Source organism: Nyctereutes procyonoides, unplaced genomic scaffold (genome assembly GCF_905146905.1).
Source record: "Nyctereutes procyonoides isolate TBG_1078 unplaced genomic scaffold, NYPRO_anot_genome, whole genome shotgun sequence".
Classification (NCBI taxonomy): domain Eukaryota; kingdom Metazoa; phylum Chordata; class Mammalia; order Carnivora; family Canidae; genus Nyctereutes; species Nyctereutes procyonoides.
Window position 1 is genome coordinate 11151379 of NW_026575051.1, and position 20596 is coordinate 11171974.

General features: G+C 41.1%; 1 protein-coding gene and 1 long non-coding RNA gene across 7 annotated transcripts in view; one reads left to right on the plus strand and one right to left on the minus strand.

The window, feature by feature from the left end:
* Positions 1 to 404: 404 nt before the first annotated feature.
* Positions 405 to 19996, minus strand: LOC129513162 (uncharacterized). The gene is made up of 3 exons (XR_008665151.1): positions 19899 to 19996; positions 9252 to 9354; positions 405 to 1475 (listed from the first exon to the last, which is right to left on the minus strand). It is a non-coding gene; the product is annotated as an uncharacterized LOC129513162 (long non-coding RNA).
* The window catches only part of UBR2 (ubiquitin protein ligase E3 component n-recognin 2), a 128542-nt gene continuing 127595 nt past the window's right edge, over positions 19650 to 20596 (plus strand). For 3 of the 6 annotated variants that reach the window (XM_055330928.1, XM_055330927.1, XM_055330929.1), the window contains exon 1: positions 19654 to 20133. In XM_055330928.1, the coding sequence (XP_055186903.1) occupies positions 20056 to 20133 (78 nt within the window). In that variant the 5' untranslated portion in view covers positions 19654 to 20055. Of the gene's footprint in view, positions 20134 to 20596 lie in introns of all 6 variants that reach the window. The other 3 variants (XM_055330931.1, XM_055330932.1, XR_008665150.1) reach the window with 2 other exon arrangements.

Consider the following 20596-nt stretch of genomic DNA (forward strand, 5'->3'; position numbering starts at 1 on the left):
TCATCTGTGAAAAAAAAGAAGCAAAACATAAAAGGTAATTAAAAGCAAGGTATAAAACAATTTATGTAGTACAGTAGTCCCCCATTAATCCTGGATTTCGCTTCCTGTAATTTCAGTTACCTGCCATAAAATCATTGTCTGGAAGAAAATAATCTTCTTTCTGACACATTGTCAGAAGGTCAATAGTAGCCTAATGCTATATCACAATGCCTACGTCACTCCCCTCACTTCCTCTCATCATGTAGGCATTTTATCATTTCATGTCATCACAGGAAGAAAAAGGTGAATATAGTACAATAAGATATTTTGAGAGAGACCACATTCACATCACTTTTATTACAATAAATTGTTATAGTTGTATAATTTTATTACTGTTGTTCATCTTTTATTGTGCCTAATTTATAAATTAAACTTTATCATAGGTATGCATGTACAGGAAAAAACAGTATATATAGGGTTTGTTGTTATTGTGGTTTTAGACATCCATTGGGAGTCATGGGACATATCCCCCATGGATAAGGGGGGACTACTGTATGTCATCAATTGAATTTCTAACACATGACATATAATATTCATAGCAATAATCACCATTATTGAAAATAGATAACCATTCAGTGCCTTATATGTGCCAGACTCATTTAATCTTCATTAACACCCTATGTAGTAGGTACTATCACTAGCCTCATTTTACATATAAGGAAACTCAGATCCAGAGAAACTAACGCTTCTAAAGTCACCCAGCTAACAATTGAAGGAATCAGATTTGGACACACACACAAATGTTTGTGTATATTCATGAACAGTTTATGGAAAGACCCAACCAAAACCCTTCATAGTGGTTATCTCCACGCAATGAGACTGAGAATCTAAGGTCTTATCGATTCTTTGAACTCTCTTTTTACAGTTAGGGTTGCCAGATAAAATACAGGACACCTACTTACTTTTAATTTCGGAGAAAGAGTAAATTGATCTTTAGTATAAGTACATCCTGTGCAAGATTTGGGACACGCTTGTACAAAAAAAGAAAATTATGGGCTGTTTCTCTGAAACTCGAATTTCACTGGATGTCCTCTGTTTGTATTTGCAAAATCTGACAACCTACTCCTAGTGAGCCTTCATTGGGCAAGATCAGAAATTTCCTTATTCCCGCCGCAGTGAAATACCAATTCTCCAACAATCTGATAACAATTCTGCCACAATCTGATAAGATAGGATTTCAACAGGTGGCATAATGCAGATATTGAAGTCACTCGTTTCAATGACAGCATAGTAATTAGGATGATTTAGAAACAACCGTGCCTGAAATTCTGTATTCCCTTGATTTTTTTTTTTTTTTTTTTTTTTTTTTACTGAAAGGGGATGAGTTGTCAACCACAAAAAACCTCAGGCGTCCTGTATGATACCGTGTGGCTCTATCTCTAACCCCAGAGGAATTCCCCCTGGAACCAGGCAGAGGCTTTTGTTCTTCCAGCGACCTGCCAATAAAAAAGACACATGTATTAATGGGAATTTGGGGCTCTAGAGAGCACATCTGGGTACAGTATCGAAATCTGTATAGGGTCTGAACCCCACAGCGCTTCGGAAGCCTTACAGACAGCTCTACGCGCCGCCCCTCCGCGGGGTGCACATCACAAGCCAGACGGGAGGTGCGTCTGCCGACCTGAGCAGGCGGGCTCCTCTCCGGGATTCCTGAGGGCGGGGGAGGACCTGGCTCCGAGCTTCCGGTCCCGAAGATGCCAAACCCCACGCTCCTTTGAATGTCTGCTACCAGCTGCTTATTGAATGTAAAACAACAAAGGGACACGCCGAGTACTTCTGGGTCCCAAGCTGTGCAACGGGAATCGGTCATGTTCAAACAAATGCAAGCTCCATTGTTCAAGAAGAGGAACCCCAGGGATAGGAAAGCCCAGCCCCGCGGAGGGTCGCGGCTCCCCCCGCGACTCCCAGCGGAGCGGCGGCGGCCAGCCCTGGGCAAGAGCGCCCCCTGCAGGCATCCCGCGTCATTGCCGAGGATGCGCGGTCGAATTCGGAACCCGGGCCGGGCGTGTGGATGCCTTGCTTCTAAAACTTCCTGGGGTCGCAGTCATCTGACTCATAGCTGGAGGGGTCGGGGAGGGGGGAGGTACTGCACTTCGAAAGGAGAATAAGGGGTCTTAGCAAATTGAGTCGTTTAAACGCAGTGCCAATGACATGACTCTGGACTCTAAAGATAAACTGCATATTCTCTCGTGTATTTAAAGCCCTGGGCTGTGGTGAATGTTGGCCATTGGGACACCGGGTGGCTCAGCGGTTGAGCACCTGCTTTCCGCTCAGGGAGTGATCCCGGAGCTTCCGGATGGGGTCCCTGCATGGAGTCTGCTTGTCCCTCTGCCTGTGTCTCTGCCTCTCTTTCTGTGTCTCTCATGAATAAATAAATAAAATCTTAAAAAAAAAAAAAAAAGAATGTTGACCATTGACTTTGCTTCATTTGACTGGCAAGTCTGAGAAAATTAAACTCTTGGTTCTTCATGTGGATGCCACCAAATCCTTGGTGAGGAATCTTTGTTCTGGCAAGATCAGGGAGGCAGGCAAGCGGACACACGAACAGAGTGATCTCAGAGAATGGACACTGCCTGGGCAAAGGCAAGGGTCCAACATATTTAATAAGCAACATGCTATTTTCAACAACCCTGTAAGGAGGTTGGTCTTCCCCTACCTACCACTGTTCCTAGAGATAACGCTCTGCCCATTGCTGAAAAGTAGATTATGTTTCACTGCTACTCAGCCTATCAAAGCCACAAGTGTGTTGTCACAACAATTGATGCTTAATTAAGTGAAATCAGCCATTATGGAATTAAGTCTTCAGGAATATGACAATCCTGATTTCCTTCCTTCTTTTCTTTCTTTCTTTGTTTCTTTCTTTTCTTTCTTTCTTTCTTTCTTTCTTTCTTTCTTTCTTTCTTTCTTTCTTTCTTTCTTTTGAGGGGGAGAAACAGAATTGGGCAGAAGTAGAGAGAGAATTCCAAGCAGGCTCCATGCCCAGCCCTGAGCCTGACTCGCGGTTCAATCTCACCACCCTGAGATCATGACCTGAGCTGAAACTAAGACTCAGACGCTTAACCGACTGAATCACCTGGGCACCCCAACAGTCCTAATTTCTTAGCATCTGATTTGGAAACACAATTTCACAACTTGTGTGATTCAAGAATGGGTTACAAGCTAAATATAAAACAACCCTTAGCATGTTCCCATCTCTCCCAAGCAGCAGGTAAGGAAAGACAAAGGAATTAATCCCTCATTTCATTGCTGAGGATATCCATTAGGTTAGGAACATGCATGAGGAGACCTCAATTCTATCATAAGCCAGTTACTCTCGTGCTAATTGTTCTCTACCATATTCTGCTTTGTTGGCAGTACCGAGGAATGACCTGATAATTACAAATAAGGTTTTTTAAAAGATTTTTTTATTTATTTGAGAGAGGGAGAGGATGAGTATGGAGAGGGGCAGAGGGAGAGGGACAAGCAGACTCCCCACTGAGTGCAGAGCCCAATGTGAGACTCCATTCCAGGACATTGAAATCATGACCTGAGCCAAAGTCAAATTCCTAACCAGTTGAGCCAACCAGGCACCCCCAAATAAGGAGTTTTAAACTTAGCTTTGATAAGGACATCTGTGTGGCTCAGTTGGTTAAGCGTCCAACTCTTGGTTTTGGCTTAGGTCCTGATCTCAGAATCATGAGATCTAGCTCCATCAAGCTCAGTGTGGAGTCTGCTTGAGATTCTCTGCCTCTTCCTTTGCCTCTCCCCCTGCTCATGCTCTCTCACTCTGTCTTCTCTCTGTCTCTCTAAAATAAATAAATAAAATTTTTCTAAAAATAAAAAATAAATAAACTTAGCTTTGATAAAGCACAAGTGAAGGATTGGGAAAAATAACAACTAAACGTATGAGTCTCAAGTAAAATTTCCTCTATCTTTTGGGTTTTACACAATGTGGGTGACCAATCACTTTACTGGGTAAAGTGGGACAGGAACTTATGATTTCACAATTCATCAGAAAGATTTTTTTAGTTTTTTAAAAGATTTTATTTATTTATTCATGACAGACATAGAGAGAAAGAGAGGCAGAGACACAGGCAGAAGGAGAAGCAGGCTCCATTCACAGGGAACCCAATGTGGGACTCCATCCCAGGTCTCCAGGATCACACCCCGGGCTGCAGGCAGCACTAAACCACTGGGCCATCGGGGCTGCCCTCATCAGAAAGATTAAAGTAAAAGTGAAAACTCCTTTCAACCAAATGGTGGGTACATTATGAACTTACTATCTTGGAATCAAACCATGAACAGGAGAAGGAGAGAAACCCAGGAAAGACTGAATATGATCATAAACACAAATTCAGCACTCTCATATCACATGAAGAGGTCTTTTTTTTTTTTTTATGATAGTCACACAGAGAGAGAGAGAGAGGCAAAGACACAGGCAGAGGGAGAAGCAGGCTCCATGCACCAGGAGCCCGATGTGGGATTCGATCCCGGGTCTCCAGGATCGCGCCCTGGGCCAAAGGCAGGCGCCAAACCGCTGCGCCACCCAGGGATCCCCACATGAAGAGGTCTTTGATTGAATTTTCCTTTTCTAGTATAGCTCCTCTGATCTTCTTATTTTCATTATGGTTCTTGTTGGTCAAAGACCAGCCCTTGATGTATGTGGGTTTATTCCTTCTACAACACAACCTCCAGCATGAGCTGGCTCCTCATCCATCAATTATGGATAAACCAAATACATAAGAATCTCCTAAGCCAGAATGGGATGTACATAGAGAACAGTTACATACTCTAATTAATAACGTTTAATTATTTGAGTGTTTGCAGATAGAAGACCATATGGGAGTAAGCTCAACTATGGAAGGATTAAACTATTGTACCCACTGGCAAAAATGAGTAATGGGTGGAAACAAAAGCCAACTGTAATTTGGTGTATATAGATCCAAGATCAGAGCATGATTTTTTTTAGTATAGTAGTACCTTTTTAACAATAAAAAATGAACACATTCATCCCTTCCAGTTTACAATGAGTTTGTTTAACTAATTTGGGAATCTGGACATTGTGTTCCTACAGTTTCTGGCAGTGGATGCCATATTGGATTACTCCATTAATAGTGGGGAAAGATAAAACCATTTTACCATCTAGGCAAAAGACTAAGTGTCTTATGTGAGAAATCAGGCTAGACTAAGGGGAAAGACCCAAAGATATTGACATCAGAGGTTCCCAGAAAAACCTCCCAGGCAGATCATCCAACAGCAAACTTCACAATTGATGCCTTACCCACATTTTCAGAGCATCTCATTAGTTGTTTAGTCTCTCACCCTTAAAAATGAGCCAATATCCATAGATTATAGCCTCTAATATCAAAAGTAGAGACCAAAACTAACAGAAAGAAAGGAACCTGGGTAAAACAAACTATATGGGAGAGAAGAAAACACCACACCACACATACCATAACTATCCTCAGAGACAATCTATTGAAATCATAAAATAAGAACAAGATGTTAAGGGTGCCTGGGTGGTTCAATTGGTTAAGTGTCTGACTCTTGATGTTGGCTCAGGTCTTGATCTCAGGGTCATGATCTCAGCATGAGATCAGGCCCCATGTCAGTCTCTGTGCTCAGTGGGAATCTTACTTCTCTCCTTCTCCCTCTCCCTCTGCCCCTAGCTCCACAAACAAACAAATAAATCTTTTTAAAAATAGTAAAATCTTCAGACCTTAAGAACATGAGTTTTCATATATTTTTTAAAGATTTTATTTAAAAAAATAAAGATTTTATTTATTTGAGAGAGAGCAAAAGAGAGCACAAGTGGGGGAGGGCAGAGGAAAAGAGAGAAACAGACTCCCCACTGAGCAGGGAGCCCAACCTCAGGACCCTGGGATCACGACCTGAGCAGAAAGCAGATGCTTAAATGACTGAGCCACCCAGGTGCCCCAAGTTTTCATATTGAAAGGGTTCACTCACTGCTCAGCACCAATGAATGGAAACTGATCCACATCAATCACTTCTTTGTGAAATTTCAGAACACCAAGCATAAAAAGATCACTTAGGCTTCCAGAGATAGAAAAACAGATCATAAATAATCAGTAATTAGAATGGCTCTAGATTTCTTCATAGAAATATTGGGAGAAAAAAAAGAAAGAAATATTGGGAGACAGAAGACAATTGGGAACAAGCATAAAAAGATCACTTAGGCTTCCAGAGATAGAAAAACAGATCATAAATAATCAGTAATTAGAATGGCTCTAGATTTCTTCATAGAAATATTGGGAGAAAAAAAAGAAAGAAATATTGGGAGACAGAAGACAATTGGGAACTGCCTTCAAAATTCTGGAGGAAAATTATTTCCAACCTAGAATTCTATACTCAGGCAAACTATGAATCAAGTGGGAGAGCAAAAGAAAAATAATTCCATAATTGCAAGCTCAGAAAAAAGCTTCTCAGGGTGCCTGGGTGGCTCAGTTGTTGAACATCTGCCTTCGGCTCAGGGTGTGGTTGCAGGGTCCTGGGATTGAGTCCCACATCAGGCTCCCTTCTCAGCAGGGAGTCTGATTCTCCCTCTCCCTTTGTTCTTCCCCCTTGCTTATGCACTCTCTCTCTCTCTCACACACAAATAAATAAAACCTTAAAAAAGAAAATAAAATATGAAATTACAAATACAAAATTAAGTATGAAAATGAATACTTATGTAGAATGAGAAAATAAATCATAATAAGCTATACATTTTTAAAAGCAGGAAAATACAGGGGCAGCCTGGGTGGCTCAGTGGTTTAGCGCTGCCTTCAGCCAGGGGCCTGATCCTGAAGACCCAGGATCGAGTCCCACATCAGGCTCCCTGCATGGAGCCTGCTTCTCTCTCTGCCTGTGCCTCTGCCTCTCTCTCTCTCTCTGTCTCTCATGAATAAATAAATTTTTAAAGATCTTTTAAAAAATAAAGCAGGAAAATACTACAAACACAAAATTCAGAAAAATAGAATATTTTTTTATGTGTTAACTGCTTGATCCATGTCTTTGTTTATCTATTTAGAGAAAGAGAGAGAGCCAGATTGAGCTAAGGAGGGTAGGTAGGGAGAGAGAGAAACATAAGCAGCCTCCACTCTCAGCTCAGAGCCCAACATGGGGCTTGATCTCACAACTCTGAGATCATGACTCATGCTGAAATCAAGAGTTGGATGCTTAAGTGACTGAACCACCCAGGTTCCGCTGATCCATGTCTTTTCTCTCCATATGTTTCAGCTGCATAATTTTCCTCCCCAAAATCTATTGTGAAAAATTTTAAACCTATAGAAAAGTACCAAGAATTTCATGATAAACACTATCTACCTACCACCCAAATTCTACACTTAACATTTTATTATACTTAATAAAACACCAGGGGTGCCTGGGTGGCTCAGTGGTTGAGTATCTGCCTTTGGCTTGGGTGGTTATCCCGGGGTTCTGGATCAAGTCTCCCATCCAGCTCCCTGCAGGGAACCTGCTTCTCCCTCTGCCTATGTCTCTGCCTCTCTCAGTGTCTTTCATGAATAAATAAATAAATCTTAAAAAAATAAAAATAGGGATCCCTGGGTGGCGCAGCGGTTTGGCGCCTGCCTTTGGCCCAGTGCGCGATCCTGGAGACCCGGGATTGAATCCCACATCGGGCTCCCGGTGCATGGAGCCTGCTTCTCCCTCTGCCTGTGTCTCTGCCTCTATCTCTCTCTCTGTGTGTGACTATCATAAATAAATAAAAATTTTAAAAAATTAAAAAAATAAATAAAAATAAAACACCAATCTGTCCATCTATCCATTCCTCAGAGTTTATATTATTATGCTGATAAAAATTAATTATAGTTGAGCCATATGTAAATTACAATGACTTTTCCTGCACAGCTTTTTGTTTCCCATGGAGTTAATACTTGTCTTGGTTTTTCATTTTTACAGTTTTCTCTGAACACATCAGAATGTTCAATTCCTAAGTCTCCACCAACTCACTAAATCTTTCCTTATAAATTTTATCTTGAAATCTCTCTTGGAGTTTTCTGACCTACTCCAAAATGAGCTGATTGCTCTGTAGGCTTAGAGCCAGCAGTGGATTGCTCGTGAAGCTAATGAAGCCTCAGCTTCAGGAGCCCTAGCCTCAGCTTCAGGAGCCCTACACACAATCATGTATTTGGTAAAATTTGCAAGGAAAGATATTTTTACTGCGATTGGTCAACTTCACTGTGTCTTTCCTATCCAACTTTCCCTTTGTCATATATGCAGTTTTGGGAACCAAGAGAAAGTAAGTTGAAGATCTATGCAATTTAGATTTAGTTGGATTTATTTATGTAGCTTACAGTCACATCTGTATAAAGTTAGCTTATTGTCAACCACTCCAGTAGGAATTGCTTCAGGAATATTCCTACCTCCTACTGTACTAACTCACCTAGGGCTATTACATGAGGGTACAGGGCCAGAGGTTCTAACAAGATGTACTATGATGCCTGGCAGCAGAAGTAGGTGAGTAGGAGCAGAGAAACAAGGTCTGAATGTAAGGAACCAGAAGCTAGTCTGTGGAAAACTTTTTCCATTAATCAGGTACAGGAAATTGCAAGTGATGGATTCAGTTCTTAGCAATTCAGTTTTCTCCTATCAGGAATACACTGCTGGATAATGCAACACATACAATTATAAATGCACCATACAGGTTTTTTGTTTTGTTTTGGTGCGAAACATTTACACAAAACTTAACAGAATTCTGCTTCAACCTATAGCAGAGCAATACTATGTGTATGGAAAGTTGTTTATTTTATACATCTCTACTATCAATAATAAAAACAAATTATGATTAACCATGCTCAAGAAAAGATTGAATTATCTCCCTATTCTCTCTAGAGAAAAATATCACAAAATCATTGTCATATAGCTATATTAGGAGGATAGAGAATAGGAAGGGTGTGTGTATGTGCTGGGGGCAGGGACTGAAGGAGAGTCAAATCCTCATCTTTCGTTACAGGAAGTGCATAAACGATACCTAAAATGGAAAAAAAAATCAAGAAGCAGTACAGGGAAGCTATTTTGAGATATGGAAGCAGCTAAAATAATTCAAAGTGATTGCCTCTGAGAAGGAGAAATGGGAGGAAAGAGACTAGGGACTGCTTTGGTTTTTTTCTTCTTCCTTTTTTTTTCCTTAACAAACTTTGTAGAACCTTTAATTCCTGAAATTTGCGCATGAGTAATTTTGAGAAAAATTAAATTTAAAAAACACTTACATCCTGTAATCGAGAAATTCCAGCTTTGAGAATGTATCTATCCCACAGATAGACTCACACATGGGCATCATGATATTTTTACAGTTATTGATTGCAGCATGGTCTGTAAGTACAAAAGATTGGAAATGATTTAAACATCATCAACAAGGGATCATTAAAATAAATAAAACATATCTATTGGAATGCTAGCTAGCCTATTTTTAAAAAGAAGGGACTCGATATACATGTGGAGAAATCTCCTAAATGAAAAGGAATAATACAGAAAATGTGCGTGTATGCTACCATTGGTATAGGAACAAGAAAATACTTGTACAGAAACTCTAGAAGGACACATCAAAAAATGGAAACAGTAGCTGTCTTCAGAAGAGAGAACCTGATAGCTAAATAGAAGGGGTAGGAGAATGATTTACTTTTCATTACAATACCCTTTCATACTTTTAAAATTGTAGGCCATGTGGTAATAGTATCTATTAAAAAATAAATTTTTAATTAGAAATTTTTTTTAATTAGAAAAATTTTAATATGAAATGGAAAAACCATATGGTTAATTAAAGGAGCCCAACAACAAAATAAATGTGCATTTGCTAATTAGTAATTGTATCAGTGAGGATTCTCCAGAGAAGTAGAACCAGTTTATAGATACAGAGAGAGAATAATTGTAAGGAATTGGCTCTCACTATCAAGAGCGCTGGCAAGTCTGGAAAATGTAGGGCAGGCCAGTAGGCTGGAAACTCAGATAAGATCTCTGTTATAGTTTGAAATAAATTCCTTCTTCTCCAGGAAACCTCAGTTTTTGTTCTTAAGGCCTTCAGTTGCCTGGATGGGGCCCACCTAGAGTATCAAGGGTAACCGTCTTTACTTAAAGTCTACTGGCTTGTTAATGTTAATCACATCTGCAAAATACCTTCACAGCCATATCCATACTAGCGTTTGACCAAACAACTGGGCACCATAGCTCAACCAAGTTAACACCTAAAATTAACCATCACAGTAACCATCGATAAAGGTCTAGTTGCAAAAAATAGAAACTGTGATGCAGGTTTTTTTTTTTTTTTTTTTTTTTAAGGAAGTAGATATTGATACAAGAAAGTAGATCCTCACAAGTTAATTAGGGTAGAGATGCAATTTTAGGATGAACATCTGGGAGAGTGATCCTGGAACTGCTAAATTTAAGAATATGCACCCGCACCCCCACCCCCACCCCAGCGGCAATCCAAGAATCTGGAAATTACTGCTACTGCCATAATAATGGCCTCATAATATTCTAGAAACTATAGACTGGATCCTGCTGCAGACAACTCAACATCTCCATGATCATGCTTGATAAGAGCCATGGAGACAGAAAGACAGCCTCCAACTCACTTTCAACTTTTTTTTTTTTTAAGATTTTATTTATTTATGAGAGACACAGAGAGAGAGAGGCAGAGACACAGGCAGAGGGAGAAGCAGGCTCCACGCAGGGAACCCAACATGGGACTCGATCCTGGGTCCCCAGGATCACATCCCGGGTGGAAGGCAGCACCAAACCACTGAGCCACCCGGGCTGCCCTCACTTTCAACTTCTAAATCTTATCGGAGCACATATAACTGATTTGTCTAAGAGCCCTGCTTGCAAAGGAAGGTGAGAAATGTAGTGTTTGGCTTACCACACTTTGCAGCACAGAAAAGCATACCCAGATGAAATTGGCTAGCAAGCCAATCCACGGCATTTGCTACAGTAACTAAACTTGTGAATGATGGGTTCTGAGAGGCCAGTAGAACAGTACCCTTCCTAGCAGCCTTACGCCTTTGTCCTTTTTGGGTTGGGTGTCACTGGTTTACTAATGTCGTTGCAAAGCCAGGCGGATACCAAACTCTTTCTTTCACTTTGCCTCATATAATAACTAAGTACAATTATTTATACACTTTAAAGAGTACATTGCACCTGTCAAGAAAAAAAATATTCATGATACTTGTTTAAAGATGGTAAAGAAGACTTAATTCAGTGGGGTTTTGTAGTTGAGGAGAAAGATCAGGCTCAGAATACAACAAGGAATAGAGATTTATAGCCAAGGAGCAGGATGGGGTCAGAGGGTGACGATCGTTAAGAGAAAACATCAAAGCTGAGAGGATTGCTAGACCAACTTAGCCAGATTCTTGCTGAAGGCAGGCTAGGGTGATAAAATATTAAGGATGAGGGATGAGGAATTTGATTAAATAGCAAAGTGATCAGACCAAAGGTGGGAGATTCTTGCCAAACTGACTCAGCATGATTCTTGCTAAACTAGAATAAGCGGGCCAAGGACAGATCCCAAGGCCCAGTTAAAAAGAGGACTCAGAAGAACCTGACTAGAGGTAGGTCAAGGACAGAGTCTTTGTCACACCCCTCCATACCCAATTAACAGAAATAATTAATTGGGTGGAATGTGCTAGCTGGACAATTCTGCCTCACGGTATGCCATGTGATAATCCTTCCCACATCTGGAAAAATGATCTTGATAAGCTGCCTTTAGGGAGCAGAAAACCACAAGTCTCCTAGTGTTCCATTCCTCAGAGATAACTTACATCAGTGACGATAGATATAGAAAAAATGAAATACTCTTCAAAACCTTAATTTGTCTATTCATATATTGTTTACTTTGTTATTGCCTGAGGACTCTACCTACCAGCTGCTTTATAACATGTTTTTAGAAACTAGAGGGGACCCACTCACAATACCACAAATGAGAAAAATAAGTTAAAATAGGCTGTCATCACTGCCAATTATCTCAGTATCAAAGAGGGAGCTGGATAACCTTGTTCCCAAGAGTGTGTGTGATCCTTCTAAGATAGAAAGATCTCAGTTCAATGTTTTGAAATATATCAAGGACAAAAGTTCTCAATATTTAACCCATGGCCTCTAAGAAGATCCAACTAATTATTTTAGGATCTGTCAAGGAAAACAGGAGACTGGATTATCTCCTATTATCTGTGAGTTTGGTTATTTGAATTATGAGAAATCTAATAAATTAATTTTCCTAGAAATGGGTACATGAGGGGGGCAAGATAGCATGGAAAGAATATGAGAGCTTTCAAGTTGGAGAGACCTAAGTTCAATTTTCAGCTCTGCTACTAATCTAAAATCAATTAGCTACTTTTGCATATAAAAACCACTTAAAAACTCAGTGGCTTAAAATAACAATCATTTGGTGCACAATTCTACAGGTCAGGAATTTAGGCCAGTTTTTCTGGTCTCCTTGGACTCCCTCACATGCTTGCAGCTACCCACAGGTCAGCAAGGTGACTCTGCTTCCAGGAGTTGGCTGGCTGTTAACCTGTGTACCTCTGTTCTCCTCCATGTGGTCTCTCATCCCAGAAGGCTAGACCAACCTTGCAGCCATGGAGAAAGCAGAGGTCCAAGAAAGAGGGTCGGAGTATGCAAGACCACCTCTAGAGATCTAGGCTTGGCATACTGGCATACTGTCATTTTCATTGCATTCTAGTTACTAAAGCAAGTCATGAGGCCAGCCCAGTTTCAAAGGATGGGAAAATAGGTGCAAAGATTGTGACAGAGTCACATTTTAGTGGAATTGGTTTTGGGGGACATTAATTAGGGCCATAACACTGCAATCAATCTGCCACAATGACTTTGAGTAAGTTATCTATATGAACCCCAGGTCCATCATGTCTTAAGTGAAAATAATAACGCATCTGAAAAGGTTTTACTAAATAGGAATAATATACCTGTTACTAATAACCACAGCATTTATTTACCTGAAAACTTTAAAAAATATATTGGGGGCGGGGCAAAGGGAGAGGGCAAGAGAGAATCCCAAGCAGGCCCCACACCCAGGGCAGAGCCCAATGCAGGGCTCGACCCCATAATCTTAAGATCATGACCTAAGCTGAAAATTAAGTCACATACCCAACCAACTGAGCCACCCAGGCGCCCCTATCTGAAAATGTTTTGCCATAAAGTCATAGCTTTTATATTATTCTTAATTCAAGTCTGTTTCAGCCTCAGGGCCTTTGCCCTTACTGCAAAGCATTCTTTGTCTAGAATGCTCTTGTCCCAGATATTATGTGACTAACTCTTCACTCAGGGCTAAACTCAATTCTTTCCCTACCTCACATATGGCTCCCTTACATGCCTATACTTATAAGAATTTGCCAATCTATATGAACAAGGAATTTATTAATTACACAAAACACCAAAAAAGCCAATGAGTCCATTAGTAAGGCTAAATACATTATGATGCATTCATATCACGGAATACTATGTAGCTATTAAAAATAACGGAGCATTATGGAATTAAGAAAATTAATGTGGAGAGGAGTCTGGGTGGCTCAGTCGGTTGAGCATCTGACTCTTGATTTTGGCTCAGGTAACCATCTCAGGATCTTGATATTGAGCCCCACATCAGGCTCTGTGCTCGGCACAAAGTCTGGTTTTCTCCTTCTCCCTCTCCCCTTGCCCCTCCCCTGCCTGCACATTTTCTCTCTATATATTAAATGAATGAATGAATGAATAAATAAATCTTTTTAAAAGATCAAAGTGGAGTTGTGGTTTACTCATTCATCTAGTAAAAATTTATTGGGCACCTACTATGTTCCAAACACTGTTCTAGGAACATGGACACATGCATAAAAACAGGGTCCCTGCTTCATTCAACTCACATTTTAGTTATCTGGAAAATATAATAAACTTTATCACCTAGGTAACCACCACTCCCAACACAAATATCTAGAAATGTTGGATAAAAATATAATAAATATGATCTTAAATGCATATTTTAAAGATTGGTGCCATTCTGATTCTGTTGTCTTTGCGTTTTTACTCTCTGGAAGTTGGTAGGATTCTCTCTGATCCTAATGTTCTAAAAGTTCTTGATGATTTGCCATGATGTTACTTTATTTATTTATTTATTTATTTATTTATTTATTTATTTATTTATTTAAAATAGTTTATTTTTGGGCAGCCCGGATGGCTCAGCGGTTTAGCGCCGCCTTCTGCCCAGGGCATGATCCTGGAGACCCAGGATGGAGTCCCACATCGGGCTCCCTGCATGAAGCTTGCTTCTCCCTCTGCCTGTGTCTCTGCCTCCCTCTCTCTCTCTGTGTTTCTTGTGAATAAATAAATAAAATATTTTTTAAAAATAGTTTATTTTCAGGGCACCTGGGTGGCTCAGTTGGTTAACCATCTGTCTTTGGCTCAGGTAATGATCCTCGGGTCCTGGCGGGTCTGCTTCTGCCTCTCCCTCTACTCTTTCTCTGCCCCATGCTTGTGCTCGCTTGCTCTCTCTTGTGTTCTCTCTTAAATAAATAAAAAAATCTTTTTAAAACTATCTTACTTTTAAGTAATCTCTACACCTGATGTGGAGTTTGAACTTACAACCCCAAGATCAAGAGTCACATGCTCTTCCAACCAAGCCAGCCAGGCACTCCAATATTGCTGTATTTAAAGCAATTGATCTAGGTAGTGGATGGGCTCCCTCAGTCTAGAATCTCATATATTTCACTTCTTGCAAGTTTTTTTAAAAAAAGATGTTATTTATTTATTTATTTATTTATTTGAGACACAGAGGGAGAGAGAGAGAGAGAGAGAGAGAGAGAGAGAGAGAGAGAGGCAGATACACAGGCAGAGGGAGAAGCAGGCTCCATGCAGGAAGCCCGATGTGGGACTCGATCACGGGTCTCCAGGATCACACCCTGGGCTGAAGGTGGTGCTAAACCACTGAGCCACCTGGGCTGCCCACTTCTTGCAAGTTTTCTTGAAAATTTTCCTTTATAATTTATACTCATCCATTTTTGTTGTCATTCTCTCTAGAACCTATTTTTCAGAGTTTTTACTCTGCATATTTTAAAGATTGGTGCCATTCTGATTCTGCTGCCTTTGTGTTTTCTCTTTCTGGAAGTTGTAGGATTCTCTCTTTGTTCCTGATGTTCTAAAAGTCTAGAACTATGAGAAAATAAATTTCCGTTTTTTAAGCCACTCAGTTGATGGTGTTCTGTTATAGCAGCCCAAGGAAACTAATACAGGGTTCCACCCCTCTGACAGATTTATTTTCTTTCTTTTCTTTCTTTCTTTCTTTCTTTCTTTCTTTCTTTCTTTCTTTCTTTCTTTCTTTCTCTTTCTTTCTTTCTTTCTTTTTTTTAAGATTTTGTTTATTTATTCATGAGAGACACAGAGAGAAGGCAAAGACACAGGCAGAGGGAGAAGCAGGCTCCTCGCAGGGAGCCCAATGTGGGACTTGATCCCAGAACTCCAGGATCACGCCCTGAGCTGAAGGCAGATTCTCAACCACTGAGCCACCCAGGCGTCCCTAGATTTTCGTTCTTTTCGGCTGGTCAGTTTCTCTGCAGAAGACTCTCTCAAACTCCTCCCCAGGAGTTACTAGCCAGCCACTGGTGTTCTCAGAGTCAAGTGTGGGGAAATGCACGGGAGTGAGCCTGTTTAGTGTATAGACTTTGAATTAACGCTCTAGTATTTAGTACTGTGTCTCTGTCCTTAGCTGTGCCTGGTGTTTCAGTCTAAAGACCTTAGATGCAGCCTGTCTAGAGGAAAAGCCTCCAGTCTTCTTCCAGGGTGGAAGATAGGGTGATCTAACTTCTTGCTCTATAGACTTTCAAACAATATTCTTGCTCTGAAGCACCATCTTCACCCACTCTCAGAGTAATATGATGCTTTAAATTTCTAAGACTTTCAGAGTTCTTTTCATAAATTCCCTTGATTCTGGGCTTCTCTGCTGCTAACTTAGGTTTCAGCATTTTCTGACTGCTAAGTTAGTTATTTCTCATCCATTTGAATCCCACCTTCCAAAATTTTGATGTTGTGATTCCCTAGTCTCTTCCCCACCCTCATGCTTCACGGTCATGAGATATTCAATATGCCCTGTTCAACTGGATGTTTTAAATACCCACATGGGAACATAAGACAACCTTGGATCCAAGAAACACAAATTGAAACTGTGATCCCTACATAAAGCCTCTCAAAGGAGAGTAACATTGGTGAAAAGATGGACTAGAAAAACATGTACTGACCTGCAGAGAGAACTGACAAGGAAACTTTTAAACTTGACTCTAAGTAGGAAAAAGTATTCTCCCTTAAAAATGGATAAACAGGGACAATGCCACACAATTGAATTTATATTATTAGGGAACCTCAAGCCAAGAAACTAACATAAAGACTGGTCCTACATATATGATACTCCCAGAGTACCTGGTCCTGACTTTACAATGCTTCTAGAATGCCTGACTTTGCAGAGGCAAATGGAAAACTGCTTTGAAGGTACATGCTCTTATCAGAGGCCTCTTAAATTTCCAACAGCTAATGTTAAATGAAGATGATCTCAAAACTCATAATTACAAAACAGAAAGGAAACATTCATTTAAATCATTAACACACACACACACACACACACAAAGATTAGATTCCCAAGATCTTCATACCTACAACAATCTAATGAACACTACTGAATATGCATTATGCATATTTAAAAGTATTAAAGATACAAAAAAGATTTAGAACCATACATAAGTAACAAGACATGAAAGAAAACAGGAATCTTTGAAATGAATTAAATATAATTTCTAGAAAGACAAAGGAAATCACTGAAAATAAAAACTCAGTAGATTTTTCATTATTAGAATTAGATCAGATTAATTAATTAATCAGATTAGACAGTTGAAGAGAGTTTGCACACTAGAAGATACGTGCAGAATATGGCACAGTTAAAAGTATAGAAGAATGAAAAAGATTAATAGAGGATAGAAAAGAAGTTTCAAACAGAAGTCCCAGAAGGAGAGAATAGAACTGATTGGTAATATTTGAAGAAATATTTGAAGGTATTATTTGGAGAAAAAATGGCTTTGAAGAATTTGTTGACCATAGTCTGCAACGTGAATGTCATTTTATACTAAACAATGTATACCATATAGACCATGTTCTCTGCCTATAATATGATACAATGAGAAAGCAATAACAAACGATAACAATGCCACACACATTTGAAAAATTTAAAATATAGTATATGGGCCAAAGAAGAAGTCATAACAAAATTACAACACATTTAGCAGTGAATGATAATGAAATCACTATATACCAAAGTTTGTGGAATGCAATCAAAGCAGTAGATAATGGAAATGTATTGCCTCAATAAATCTATGATTCTGGGGTGCATGGGTGGCTCAGTCGGTTAAGCGTCTGACCTCAGCTTGGGTCATGATCCCAAAGTCCTGGGATGGAGCCCCCACATCAGGCTCCCTGCTGAGTGGGAAGTCTGCTTCTCCCTCTCCCTGTCCCCTCCTCCCCCCACTGGTGCTCTCTCTCTGTCTCTCTTAAATAAATAAATCTTTTTTTTAAAAAATAAAATAAATCTATGATTCTAAAGTTGGTCCCCAGGCCAGCAAGATGACCCAGGAACTTGACAGAAATGTAGCTTTCTATCTCCACCCAAAATCTATTGAATTAGACATTTTGAAGTTGGGATCTAGAAATCTATATTTTATCAAGACCTCCAGGTGATTCTGATGCATGCTTAAGTTTGGAAACTGCTTAATGTTTGCTATTAAATGTATTAAATATTAATAACAAACATCTAACTCAAGAATTTAGAAAAAACATTAAAATTAATGTAAAAGTAATAGAAGGAAATAGTGTTAACAGCAGAAATTTTCTTTACAATCTGTTTTAATGGCTTTAATTCTATGTTAGGACCCTTAAAGAGGCGTTATCTTTGCTTCCGGGTTCTAACTATCCCAGTTTTCCTTCAGCTTGACTCTAACTAGGTAGGGTAACAGTACAAAGAAATTGGGCAGAGAAGAAAGTAAAACATAGAACATTTCAAGATCTCGCATTCTAGATATCTATGCAGATATATGCACACTTTTTTTCTAGATAGAATCATAAGGAAGTATTAAAAATTATTTGGGGGGAGGGGAGACTGGGGGTAAGTGGGGTAGTTTTCATTTTTCCTTTTAAAATATTTCTACATTCATGCCTGGTAGACTCTGTCAGTTGAGCATGTGACTCTTGATCTTGGAGTTGTGGGTTCAAGCTTACTTTAAAAATAAATAGATAAATGAAGAAAATATTCCTATTGGCCACCTGGGTGGCTCAATGGGTTAAGCGTCTGTCTTTGACTCAGGTCACGATCTTGGGGTCCTGAGATGGACCCCCAAGTCAGGCTCCCTGCTCAGCGAGGAACCTGCTTCTCCTTCTCCCTCTGCCCCTCCCCTCTATTACTGCACACTCTCATGCTTTCTTGTGCACACTCTCTTTCAAATAATAATAATAAAAAATCTTTTAAAAAATATGTTCCTATTAAGTTTGAATTTCTAATCCTATCTTTAAAGTGATAGCAAGCAGCCCTGGTAGCTCAGTGGTTTAGCACCACCTTCAGCCAAGGAAGGGCCTGATCCTGGGGAACCAGAATGGAGTCCCATGTCAGGCTCCCTGCATGGAGCCTGATTCTCCCTCCGCCTGTGTCTCTGCCTCTCTCTCTCTCTGTGTGTCTCTCATGAGTAAATAAATAAAATCTTTTTAAAAAAATAAAAGTGATAGCAAGACTAATTTGAACTATGAGATTATGGGTAATTTTTATTTCCTAATAAAAAAAGGAAAAACAAGACACTTAGTTAATATTATTTTTAGAACAATAGCCAAAACAAAAACACGTTCCAGGCCTGGATTGTGTCAGATCTTTTTTTTTTTTTTCCTAATTCACAATCTCCTTCTCAGAATAAATTAGCATGCTTGATAAAATGTGTAAGCAATTTTCTGATAAACTCTAAAGGAACTGAAGACTTGTTCTAAGAAACCCACTCACCCAATCGTCAATCAAGAGCCTAATTACCTCTAACCAAACATAATTTTCTTTTGTACCTTATCTATTTTTATAAAATGTCCCTGTCAAGAGTAAATCTTGACAGACTTGGCCTGGTAGGCTCCTTTTCCTTTGCAGCAACATTTATAATAAATTTTGATGAGTGGCCATAACTAAATTGCTTGGAAATGTGTTTTCTCCAACAGTATTTAGGTATGTTTTAAAACCTTAAAAAAATCTGGGTAATGGCCACCTCAGTTACAGTCCAAAAAAGGAGGGCATGATAAATGACAGGGCCATAGAACTATAGGAATAGAATGCAATTATTCTTCCATTGTTTCCTCGGTATCTGTCGGCCTACCCACAACAGGCTTTGGAAAGTACTTGATGTGTACCACGTGCCAGGCACCGTTCTAGTATCTGCGGATACAAACAGGAACAAAAGGCGCTGGGGGGAGTAAAACTACAGTTCCCACAATGTCTTGCGCTCCGGCTTCTTCCCAGGTGAGCGCTTCTTTCCGCTAGTCTCTTCCCAGGGTTCTCGCAGTACAGGAAAGCCCCGCCCGCGTATCTGCATCCGCCCTTCCCCGGTTAACTCCCACAATGCCTTCGCGGGACACCCTATAAGGGCCGCCACCGGCTTCGCGTCCGCGTCCAGGAGGACTACAGTTCCCAGGCTGCTCTGCTCCCTCCCTCGGGTGGTATCCCCCTTTCCCGGTGCCGGACGCGGTAGGCGCTACCCAAGAGTGCCAGGTCCTGGGCTCTCTGTGTCCTTCTCCGGGGCAGGGACGAGGGCAGGTCTTGACTCTCGGGCACCGGGCCCGGAGGGAGCGCCGGAGGCCGCGCTCTCCCCTGTCCGGCTTACCTCACACTCCTGTCCTCCTTGCCCACCCGCGGCCGCCTGGATAACTCCGGACTGACTGCCTGAGGCACGGGTGGCGGTCTCGGCGGCCGCGGCTGTGGCGAGGCCGCGGCCCTCGGGGCGGCGGTAGCAGCGTCAGCGCTGGGGAGGAGGAAGGAAGATGGCGTCGGAGCTGGAGCCCGAGGTGCAGGCCATCGACCGGAGTTTGCTGGAATGTTCGGCTGAGGAGACCGCGGGGGTAAGTACCAGGACCTGGGCAGGGACGTCCGGGGCTCGCAGGTCGCGCCCCCGGGGGAGGACCCGACCCCTGGAGATGTTGGAGCAGCCCGGCCCTGACGGGGTGACGACCTCCCCAGGCTCTCTGGCCTCGCCTTGCGGGAAACCCGGGGAGGCCACCGAGCGTGCCCCTCTCCTTCCGTCTTTATCTTCTAACAGTCCGCAGAGCCGCTCTGTGCGCCAGCCACCCTGGCGTTCCCTGTCGGCCTAGGAGAACCGACAGCTCTTCCATTATCCTCCCCCCCCCCCCCCCCCCCCGCACACTCACATTAAGTTCCCAGCACAAGGGCCTTTGCCCTTTTTGTCAGCTCTTGGAAGACGGGAAAGGGAGACACTACCTGGTTTGGGGGTATAATCGCCCTCCTTTTCACCTGCCTAATCCTTTTCCTCACATTAGCGGAGCATTTGCCCTCCCCACCGAAACA